Source organism: Aspergillus foveolatus (genome assembly GCF_047715535.1).
Source record: "Aspergillus foveolatus strain CBS 279.81 unplaced genomic scaffold BDW70scaffold_212, whole genome shotgun sequence".
Lineage (NCBI taxonomy): Eukaryota > Fungi > Ascomycota > Eurotiomycetes > Eurotiales > Aspergillaceae > Aspergillus > Aspergillus foveolatus.
The window spans coordinates 1-10,802 of NW_027396276.1; the positions used below are offsets into that span (position 1 = coordinate 1).

General features: G+C 49.4%; 5 protein-coding genes across 5 annotated transcripts; 2 read left to right on the plus strand and 3 right to left on the minus strand.

Annotated features, from left to right (window-relative positions):
* Window positions 1-545: 545 nt before the first annotated feature.
* On the plus strand, window positions 546-845 carry BDW70DRAFT_165139 (uncharacterized protein; the record flags this gene model as incomplete). Its single annotated transcript, XM_073741660.1, has 1 exon — window positions 546-845. One exon carries the CDS (start codon window positions 546-548, stop codon window positions 843-845), a length of 300 nt encoding a protein of 99 aa, XP_073590573.1.
* Window positions 846-1,646: 801 nt separating this feature from the next.
* cbhC (putative cellobiohydrolase) lies at window positions 1,647-3,475 on the minus strand (the record flags this gene model as incomplete). Its single annotated transcript, XM_073739907.1, has 8 exons — window positions 1,647-1,691; window positions 1,776-2,017; window positions 2,121-2,378; window positions 2,447-2,584; window positions 2,642-2,895; window positions 2,948-3,230; window positions 3,279-3,347; window positions 3,397-3,475. The coding sequence occupies 8 exons, from the start codon at window positions 3,473-3,475 to the stop codon at window positions 1,647-1,649; spliced, it is 1,368 nt and encodes a 455-aa protein (XP_073590574.1).
* A 1,979-nt stretch (window positions 3,476-5,454) lies between these two features.
* BDW70DRAFT_145955 (uncharacterized protein) lies at window positions 5,455-6,720 on the minus strand (the record flags this gene model as incomplete). The annotated part of the gene is made up of 2 exons (XM_073738511.1): window positions 6,516-6,720; window positions 5,455-6,453 (listed from the first exon to the last, which is right to left on the minus strand). Exon 2 carries the CDS (start codon window positions 5,716-5,718, stop codon window positions 5,458-5,460), a length of 261 nt encoding a protein of 86 aa, XP_073590575.1. The 5' UTR covers window positions 5,719-6,453; window positions 6,516-6,720.
* Window positions 6,721-6,906: 186 nt separating this feature from the next.
* BDW70DRAFT_145957 (uncharacterized protein) lies at window positions 6,907-9,584 on the plus strand. Its single transcript, XM_073738512.1, has 6 exons — window positions 6,907-7,110; window positions 7,203-7,313; window positions 7,362-7,460; window positions 7,539-7,679; window positions 7,753-8,844; window positions 8,925-9,584. The coding sequence occupies exons 3-6, from the start codon at window positions 7,377-7,379 to the stop codon at window positions 9,243-9,245; spliced, it is 1,638 nt and encodes a 545-aa protein (XP_073590576.1). The 5' UTR covers window positions 6,907-7,110; window positions 7,203-7,313; window positions 7,362-7,376; the 3' UTR covers window positions 9,246-9,584.
* Window positions 9,585-9,683: 99 nt separating this feature from the next.
* BDW70DRAFT_46478 (Alpha/Beta hydrolase protein) lies at window positions 9,684-10,507 on the minus strand. Its single transcript, XM_073744067.1, has 3 exons — window positions 10,268-10,507; window positions 10,179-10,214; window positions 9,684-10,097 (listed from the first exon to the last, which is right to left on the minus strand). The coding sequence occupies exons 1-3, from the start codon at window positions 10,344-10,346 to the stop codon at window positions 9,724-9,726; spliced, it is 489 nt and encodes a 162-aa protein (XP_073590577.1). The 5' UTR covers window positions 10,347-10,507; the 3' UTR covers window positions 9,684-9,723.
* Window positions 10,508-10,802: the final 295 nt, after the last annotated feature.

The window sequence follows — 10,802 nt, forward strand, 5'->3', positions numbered from 1 at the left end:
GGCAATGATATTTAACGATATAGTATCGGCACCTGAGGATCTCGACGATATTATTTGACGATCAAGATAGTCAAGCTTTGAACTTGACGATACTATTGCCGATATTCGAAAACTATGGCTATATAGTATCGTGAACAGCCCTGTCCTTAGTAGGCTACGTTCGTGTAGTCGATACGATTTCCTTCTGCCCTTTCCCCTCTGAGTGTTGTGGATACGCTCAAAGGGGAAAGGGCAGAAGGAAACTATATCAACTACACGAACGTAGCCTACTAAGGATCGGACGCCATATGGCGATTGATTGTCTATCTTGTTGACGATAGATATCTTCTTCAATCTCTCTCTGTAGGATACCTACAATATATAGTCATATATAGAACTGTCCTATTATGGACATCAAAATTGCAAGCTCCCGCTCGCCGTTGTTTATGTAGAGCCTTCTGCTATTTCCACCACAGGCAATATTCATTTCAACTATAACCTAAATGGAGGCAGTATTACGGCGATGGGGACGTATAACCTGGCCATATTGAGGCAGCTGTTCGACCATGAAGCCTGTTGAATGCTTGAGTTCGACTACCCATAGCTATACGGACGGCGTCCATGATAAATGCGGCTGGGACTTTGCGGCGAGGTCCCGGTTCCCAAATGGCGGCATGGGCGAGGCTGAGACGACGCTGCGTGGTCCTACCTTTCTGACTCCTTCTGTGACCGTCATGCATCGCGAGAAAGTCATCGAGGACCCCAACCTCCCTGCATCACAGATCAAGGTTAACAAGGGGGTCGCCACGATGCACGGCTTTGTGCATGCAATCATCTGGCACTGTATCGACATCAGAGATATCTAAGAGATCCGAAACCGCGAGACGGGCGCTTTGGTGACGAGCTGGAGGAAAAGAGCTACTATAAGGTGTACACCTTCAAGGAAGCTGGAGGCCAGTTTGCGAGTTTACCGGGTGAAGCGCATTGGATGTCATATCGCCATCAGCTTGAGCAGTTTCTGAATAAGGTCAAGGGCCGCCCACCGCAACATCGGATTCCTGGGGGGGATTCGATCAAACAGATGAGGATGATTGATATGGAGTATGAAAAGAATGGACTTGGGCCAAGGCTGGGGGTTTTGCTCAAGTAGTTGCAGTGGTCGTCACTAGGCTGACAGGCGAAGACGAAGGGACCCAGCTTTGGCGGGTGGCTTATGGGGGGTTGTACAAAATTTATCTTTTGTTGTTTCTTCCTGGTCGATTTGGTCTCCACTCACTTTTTCAAAGGTTTTGGGTATATCTGTGAGCTTAGTTCGTTCCATTTGCCGAGTTCTGAACGTTCATGATTTCATTATCAGCGCCATTTCCAGTCTAGGGACTCCGTTATTTGGCCTTGTGGGTGCCCAGTCCGTATCGTCCCATATAACCGTGCTTTCCCCTCTAGATACGATAGAAAGCAAGTCTATCATGCCTACTTTAGGCTGTATGTTTCGCGGGATGGAGAGATTTGCGTATACAGATTACAATTCACCTGCAACAATAACAGCTGAGCTAGGGTTGATATATTATCAATACATCACATCCATCCGACATACAAGTTATGCAATATAGTAGGACATTTGGTAAATGTCCCATCGGATCTCAATCAATGGTTCCACAGCCAACTTCTTAGAAAGACGGGTTCGCATTCTGCAAAAGTTGCACGAAGTATGCCTAGAGACGTAAACTATCAGCACTTGCATAACCTCTCAGGCCTAACATATATCATATATACTGTAAGAGCGTTCATGTACATACCTGGAACCAAGTTCCCGCCTCGGGCGCCGGCTGCAGCGCGTCGCTATACCCGCAATGCGCATCATATCGCGCCGCAGACGTATTAGAAGTCCCGTCACTCTCGCCACCAGGTTTGACCCAGACAAAAGCGTCCAATAAGGAATCACCTGTGTTCGTGGATGGGCGCGCGCCGAAGCCCGTGCCGATGACGTTGCACCAGTCGCCCCAGGCTTGTTGGCCTGTTGGCTGCTTGCCGCTGCGGCCTTTTCAATCCTCAAAAGTCAGCGGTTGGACTATGTAACGAAAAAAGAATGGGCTTTAGGGAAGGGAGGGACTGGGTGGGCCGATGGGAGAGGGAGAGGTTACCCGTATCGGTGATGAAATGAGCGTCAAACCCCTGAGCGCGAAGCAGGGGAGCGAGGGCGTTGATGTAGTCCTTTTCGTCGCAAACAGAGTTACCCTGTGTGTATGACGGGCAGGTATCAATTGTCCAGGCGTTGTAGTTGGCGACGTTGGTAGCAAGACCGCGAAGTGCGGCCGGTGACCCGGCGTCCGAGTAGACGCCTGCGTAGAGGTTTGCGGCGGGCTGGAGGTTTGCTGGCCAGCCAAGCCAGCCGGCATGTCCTGTATTGTTTAGAACTGCGACAGAGAGAGAGACAAACGAGAAATGAGAGGGGGAATGGGGTAAATACCAGCGTCAAGATACATGGCCACGTTGGGAAGGTTGAGCTGGGTGACCGCGTAGTTTGTGCATTCCAGGTAAGCGCTCTGGGCGTTGGCACATTTAGCAACGTTCAAGTTCGTGACAAGATTAGCTAAACTGTCCGGTTCTATCATCAAGTCAGATCAAAATTGCCTGCCAGTACAGCAGGTTAGACCGCGCTCACCAATAACCAGGATCACGTGGACATCTGAGTACTCCACGAGAATTTCGCGGATGGAATCGATATAATCCTTATAGTGCTGCACCCCGCCATCTGAGATGGCGAACTCGCCGTTGCTGGCCAGAGCGGCGCAGTCACGGTCCGGAAGGTCATAAACAACAAACTGGCCTGCAATAGGAGGGTTGGCTCCGGCATCATTCTGTGATCGAATATCGGCGAGGTAGGTTGCCATTGTGGGCACCTTTGCGGCAACATCACTTGCCTGATGTCAGTCCTATACATGGAACCAGATGGGAGACTATAACGTACAGCCACACAAAAGAAGGTACCTTGGCGGCGGCAGTTGCTGCTGGTGCTAGCGAGGAGAGTGTCCCAGTGAGGGATGGAATGGCGATGCTGTGTACCTCAGATGAGTAGTAAGGGTTGACGTAGAGCTGGTAGCCACTGAATGGGTTGCCAGATGCAGTGGCAGTCACAGTAGCAGAGCTTGTGGTGGTCGTAGAGCCAGGATTGCTCGTCGTGGTGGCTGAAGATGTTGTTGTGGTCAGGGTAGTCGACGTGGTGGTTGCGGCTGGCAAGCACTGAGCGTACCCTATTCAGGTTGGTCAGCAACATCCCGAACTGTATTGAACGCGCATACATTGGTTCAGAGTAGAACACGCTGCCCCAGCTACACAGCTCGTAGCACCTGTCCAGCCAGAGCCCCCACCTGATACTTGTTAGCATTGCAAAATTTAGAGCGGCAGTTGGTGTTATACATTGCCCATAGAGAGTTTGCTGAGCCTGAATTGCAGGAAGCAAAAGTGCCAACGTGAGACTTGAAGCAGAGCAGTGCATTTTGAAGACTTGAAGACCTAGATAACCAGAAGTTGGCTTGCTGCACTCTTGGAGAGGCAGTGGACTCGGCTGGTCCTAGAAGGATTATATAGACTTTCCATAGCAGTTTCTGACGGAACCATCGCCGTCTCCGCTTGTAAGTTAGGGCTACGGGTAGCTTTCATTCTGGTTACTTTGCTATGGCTGTAACCGAAATAGGAGATGCAGAATGCGCGGGATACTCCGTCCGTTCTCTTCAGACACGGCGGGAGTGGCAGGCCTGAACCTGCATTGAAAACAAAGTGGATCAACCACCTGCTGATTCAATGCCGGCGTCCACTGCCGCAGCGCCCTGAAGGTATTTAGCGACGCCATTTCTCAGGGTACACCTGCATAATCCAAAAAGAGAGCGGAGATCATGGTAGAAACATAGAATTGTGGTTATGCTTAATTAATTTCCCCGCACGCGTGCAGGAGGCCCGGGCCATTAAAGTGAGCAAGAATTAGCGACTGGTTCCCGTTGATTCTGGCGGTCTTCCGGCCCGGCCTGCCACCTCAATTGCTTTTCATTTGCATTTTTGGCTGAATTACATTAAGTAAAAGCATAATCCCAATAAATATGGTGTGGTTATGACATACTCAGATACACTCTGTCAAGGAAATTATAGGATGGTGACAGCCAATAAAGTCATGCAGTGATATGAAAGGATAAAATATGTAAGGGATGCTTATCCTGTTAAACATCCTACAGTAAAGCACGTCTCCGTACCTGTTTGGTCACCCTTACATGATCTATGCCTTCCATGCATTGGTCCAATGTCCATCACCAGCACCACCATGACCTGGGCCAGGCGGAGTCCAGTCTGACATGAAGGCTAGTTAGAACTTGATTGACACAACAACTAAGCTATTATTAAGTGCAATCTCAAGAAGTCTTGAATATACAGGTCACTTAAAACTGTATAAGGGTTATATAATAGTTAACACTGAGGATGTAACTACCGTGATACATAATTAGCATTAGGCCTTTGAAACCCTCTTCAATATCCCAACTAGAAAAACAATTTTCGCCATTTTACTTCTTGCTTGCTTAATTCCTAAGTATTTCGGAGAAATAACTAGTTATACCGCTACAGAGGCCAAGCAAATGTCGAAGTCAAGCCGAGGATTCGTGCAACCGACTATCCATGTATAGTTATATACTCACGATATCATATACGTCATGGTATTGTATCACCTAAACGGATCCCAGATTCAGGTTAGTGAAATTTGGAACAAGCGAGTCTATGTAATTCTGCATCCCTTCTAACTCACCAAGAATCAGCCGGGCCCAGCTATTCTGGCCCACCAGCAGTTGCCAGAGAGCCTCCAGTTGATTGATTTGCCGTGCGCCCGTGCCTCTGTCTGTCGTCTGTGAAGGTGCTCGCTCACCGGCCGCAAACTCCAGATCGTCGCTTGACGGACTCACCCCTATGTGCCTCCTCTGGCTTGCTTCAAGCTAGCTCCGTACTGCCCGCTTGGTACTGGTTCGTCATGATGGTTAACCGTTAGCCGTTGGGGGATGCACAGTATAGTCGACCGGCCTCAGAAGCGACGGCACAACCCTCAAGATTGATTCCTACGGTCAGATAATCCTTCTTATAGGGATTTCCAGCGTCCAATTACAGATCAGGGTAGGTTAAAAGCTCGTAGGTAGGTCCAGGCATGTGCATGTGTACTCTGTATATCATGACCTCGTCGATGTCTTCCGCGCCGCCATTGTCATTGTATGGTGACGAAATCATTTTGTCCACCTCCAGATCAAGATCCAGCGTGCGATTGAACCAGCCTGTTTCCCTCATGCAGTAACAGTTATCCAGATTGGACCCGCACGCCCCCAACACTCTTACTGCGAATCCTACGCCGTGTCTACGTAGACGCCAGCGAACCTATCATATAAAATCAAATACATCTCACATTGGCTTTAAGACTCTGTGACTGCATTGTTGTCTTGAGTATATGGTTCAAGCAGGCGGCGAAGTCCTATTCGAACCCTCCTTTGCTTCTTCCTCTTCAGTCGGCAATTTGTCTCCAGGTGCCACCGCAACTTGGTGTTCTTCTCTAACAGCATAGTATGAATGACGCGCCGAAAAACCGATAGAGGCCTGCCATACGACCTGCAGACTGCGGGAATACACGCCGATGGTCTCAGATGACGCCAGGGCTGGGAGCGCAATGCTGGTCGCGCTCGACGCGTACGACTGCGCATTGCTCGCAGTAAGCATGTCACGTACCGAGATGTCCGTTATCGATGAGGCAAATCTGTCGGATGCACTGTTCAAGGATCGCTGCGGGTACGGAAAGTCCCCAGATAATACCGAAGCTGCGGACGAATGCCCATAGTGTTTTGGAAGTTGCTCTCTCTTTTTCCCCAAAACCGGCCTGGATTGCAGGCAGAAAAACGGGCATAACCCCTCTGGTGTCGGAAGCCCCGACCATCTGCGTCAGCGTCTAGGCTGTTGTGGAGGAGTGGTTGCCTAGCATTTTGGAAGTGCTGAGGCCGATGGAGAAGAGGGTAAAGCCGACAAGATGGAGCAATTTGTAGTTGCTTGTTTCGGAAAGAATACTGTCCGATTTTTCTTCCGGCGAACGGGAACCATGAATATCACGGATAACTGAAGCTGCACAACGGAGCGCTCACAGGATGATTGTAGTACAGCCTGGAAGTAGGCCGGAAGCATGTATAGAGTTTAGAAGCTGAGGAGGCCGTACACGATGGTGTCGAAGAAAGCTATGATCGGAAGTACGGTTGCTGAAACAGCGCAATGGGATGGTCGGCTCTTGGACAAGTGGACCTGCTTGGAAGAGAATAGAATCCTGGGTTTCCAAGCGGACTGATAATCAGAGGGGCTAGGATGTGCCCTGACCAGGTGCCACCCCACTTGAGCGCAAACAGAATCGAGACAATTGCACCGACCAGCAACAGGTTTCCAAAATAATTCAAGAGCTTCAGCTTCTTCCTAACGGACACCTTGCGGTTAAAATTCACTTGCATGAAGTGGACCCGTAGATCTAGACTTACTGCTCTGAAGGGAATTGAGGAGGTTGTTGACAATGGCACGGCTAATAAATGGTAATTTGTGGACGGCAATTACGACAAAGAAAAGAGCCCAATATATGCGCCTCGCTGATTCAGGGGGACCCAGGTCCTAGATGCGCTGGAGTTACGTATATATTATCTACTCAGTTGTACTTACAATCTTGGTGCTGCAATTCACCTATCCCCGCAGGTTCTTCGTCGCTTCAAGTCGAGTTTAACTGGCCCAGCCTGGGACATCCGGGCATGGTGCCCACTTTGTAATAACTTATTCAATCCATGTGGTATGATCCTTGCAGTAAACCTATCTACCGTGGACTACCTAGTCTCAGTCTGTCTTATGATGGAGGTTTTCCAGGTATTCCAAACTCGTCCAGTTTACACTCTGTCATGATCGATGACAGAGCTAGGTGACGTTATCGCGCCAGATCATCAGCAAGTAGCGAGGATGGCTATATAAGCTCTCCTGATCAGCATTTATCTAGTCTCCAAGCAAGCCTTTCCGAGTCCATTTAAGCCTCCTATTGGTCGATCTCCAAGGGCCATCGCTTCGTTCTAGCTAGGGAAACCCGGACGCAAGGTAATGCCTTACACCTTTTCGCCCACCAGTAGAATATCAACACATTTCATCTCAACGCAAAGGTCTGACAGAGCTGACTATATGCCGCATAGAGCCCTTCTAATGCCACTAATATTCGTTCAGAGGCCGGCTTCTTAGTCATAACTTTTCTTCTTTTGCATCGTCCTTGCAGGAAATGAGAGCCTACGTTTGCCCCTTACTTGGTCTGCCAAAGTATATTATTCTGAGAACGTTCCAGCCAACATGAATAGCAGGACGAGTCCCGAATGAAAGGTCAATACAAAGACAAAGTCATGAAGATCTGTCTTATCAACTCATCCTACGAGGGTGTCAATTCCCCCTTTGAAGAGGTAAGGACTAGGGAGAGAAATCTAAATTCCCACATTCTGCCAATCAGCTTAGATTCTAACCTAGTTAATGAATCTTAGTTCGACGAATTCCCTGACCCAGGCCGCTACATCTCAAAAGACCGCCACGAGTTCGTGACGCGGTTTGTCAGCAAGGCCAATGCAAAGGCCGAGATAGACGAGATCTGCAAGGAGGGGTTTGACATGTTCATGAACTACATGGTACTCTCCCAGATCGTTTTTTTCCTTCGCCCATAGCTCACTGGAACGCCGCATGGATTGATGTCTATTATAGTGGGGCATCGAGACCGATGAGGTTGCGGGTATTGAGGCAACTCAATATCTCGAATCCAAGGGCGTGCCCATCCTCACGAACCCATCATCTTTCCTTGCAAAGACCAAACTTGACCTGCAAAGTGCCGCCACAGCTGCCCACAGGAATGGCAACAGAACATTCCGTGTCCCCGGAAATACACCAGGACGGTATCCGAAAATTGTAAAATACTCCGACGGGTGCGGGTCGCTGAAGCTAGATGAAGCGTCAATCTGCTATACGGAGCAGGAAGTTGCATCCCGCATCGCTTTGTTAAAAGGCGACAAAAGCCTCGGGTCAAAATTCGGCGTCATGGTCCAGGACTATATAGTCGGGCGCGAGTGCTCAGCGATAGTAGTCGAGATGGGCCGCGAGTTGGTGGCACTGACGCCGCTGCGCTATGTCTTCCCAGAAGACACCCCTCCTAACAAGGAATTCCTGACCTGGTTTAACAAGTTCACTGCTGTAGATAAGGGCATTATACGATATGCCTTTGTCGAGGAGCAGCCGGCCATGGCGGACCTTCAGAACGCTGCGGTCGATGCGTTTAAGGCTCTCGGTGTCGCAGGCGGGGGCGGCTGGGCACGCGTAGATATGCGTTTGGAGGACACAACAGGGGACGTCTACGTGCTGGAGGTCAACAGTATACCTGTTGTATTCTATCCTAAGGGGAACACGCTGGGCGATGACCTGGTAGTCGCAGAGAAGTTTCCTGGAGGGCAAGCAGCACTCTTTGATATGCTTCTGGCGACTAAGCAAATGCAGCTTGGATGGCACCGAGAACAAGCGGCGGCTGTTGCGGTATTCTACAATGGCCTTGCGCAGGGTTATGACAGAATATGGGAAGGGTCGGGGATGTGCACGATGCAGAAGTTCCTGCTCGAGAGGTATGACTTTTCGGGGAGTGTGTTGGATCTGGCTTGTGGCACAGGCGCCTTTGCAAGGGGCCTTCACGATAATGGTGTCCAGGCTGATGTAATTGGTATTGATTTATCGCCATCAATGACGGAGAACCCAGACGTGAAAAAAGTGTATAAGGAGGTGCGCATTGGGCCAATGCAAGAACTCATAATGGTATGCCCCCTTACTGTCCCCCTTCGCCCTCACTGAGCTTCAGAGTTTGACTTACTTGCCCATTCGTCGACATTTTACAGGGGGCCGGAGAACACGACCATATTGTTTGCTTCGGAGCATTCAACTTCCTCCCCACGGAGTCTCTTGTTGCTGTGCTCGCTAGGAGCTTCATGCTGGCTCGGAAATCCTTCACTTTCGATGTCGAGAATGCGACGGCTGAATTTTGTCAAAAGACCAAAGAACGATTAGGGGCGTCTAGCTTCAATCATGTTGTGGCTGTCGAGGATTTTGGTATACCAAAGGGGTGGAAGCGTGTATTGCGTGAAAGGAGGCATGCCTACCAGTCACCCAGTACGGGGGACTACGTTGATTCATACTTCATGCGATTCGAGAGGGTGTAACATGCTACGCAGCACAAACGGCCATCTCTCGTCTGGATGGTTATGTCGGGTGACCTGAAAGTCTGGGTTTATGTTCAAGTAGGCCACAAAGTCATGGATTACTTCGATGGCCCTTCAGCCAGATGCTAGGGATGCCGCAGGTTCACTAATAATGGAATGGATTAGGGCTTGTCTACAATGGCATGACTGCAAGTACCGAAGGCATCATATATGGAAGGGGTGTTGCCGTATCCCGTGTCCACGAGCCTGACTCGCAGGGTGATAGCCCAGCCCGTGACCCAGGTGGTCGGCCGTCGCGCAGAATAATGAATTATAAATGATATGTTAGCTGTAGCTTCAGACAACAATCAACAATCAATCATACATTTTATCTTGAACCTCGCTCATTGCAACTTTGGGTCGGCTGAAAATATCCAAAACCGAATGGATTATTCAAAGGTCTAACCCAACCCAATGCTTGGCGGGTTAGGGTGGGTTTTCATGGCCATCCCCAAGGGTTATAGTACGTGTTTCCAAACTCGTTGATTCGACAAGGAGCAACCTCTGCAAAGAGACTGACCATACTCGAGTCACCAGGACTGCCCGTCAACCACACGATCAACGGGTCATTGCGAGGGTCGCTCTGACTTTCAGAGTACCAGAAGAATAGATGTTTAAGGCCTATATCGAGCGACCCGGTATACTGGGGTGAGCCTGCCGCGCAAATCGAGTCGTTTTGCTGGCGGATACAAATGAAGTATTCGACGGATTCGAAGAGGTCAGTACAGTCTGTTGGACACCCGAGGCTCCTGCAAGCAAAAAAGAAAAGAAGTGAAAATGAATGATCCTCATTTCCCAAACGATTAAGGCGGTCTTGACATTAGAATAAGCAGATTAGTTTACCGTTGGTGAGGGCTAGTCAACTAGTAGTCACTTAGGTGACAAGGGACTTACTCAGCTCAACCAGCTCGCTAACATATTTAATTCCTTCTACCCGTGTCAGTAAGTTTCATGTGAAGTGCTTAGAAAAGGACCATAACGACTGGAGCAGGAAGAGATCCCCAATATCAAAGCGGCTCTCATGACCAATTGCATATTGAGCATATTGGGAGATTGGAGCATTCCTCTGTGTTGTGGATACGCTCAAAGGGGAAAGGGGCAGAAGGAAACTGTATCAACTACACGGACGTAGCCTACTAAGGATCGGACGCCATATGACGATTGTTTCTCTATCTCGTTGACGATTGCTCTCTTCTCTGATCTCTCTCTTGACCACTATATATATATGGAGGAGGGTGAGAACCTTCTAGAACTAGGCGATGTACGGTCAAGCCATTGTTGGGGCATACTGCCCTACGGCACCGCCTGCCCCTGGGGTCGACCTCGTTTAGTCATCATATCCCTTTTAGCAGAGCCTTCGGGCACCTACGAATGGGATAAGCACCTTGGTTCCACAGCCATCGGAGATCACGTGGCTTATATTTCCTGTCGACCAGAGAGGACCTCCTCTTACTAATCAATATCCAGCACCTCGCTCGTCCAATCATATGAGGCAATCACACCGCCATAGGCGGATTG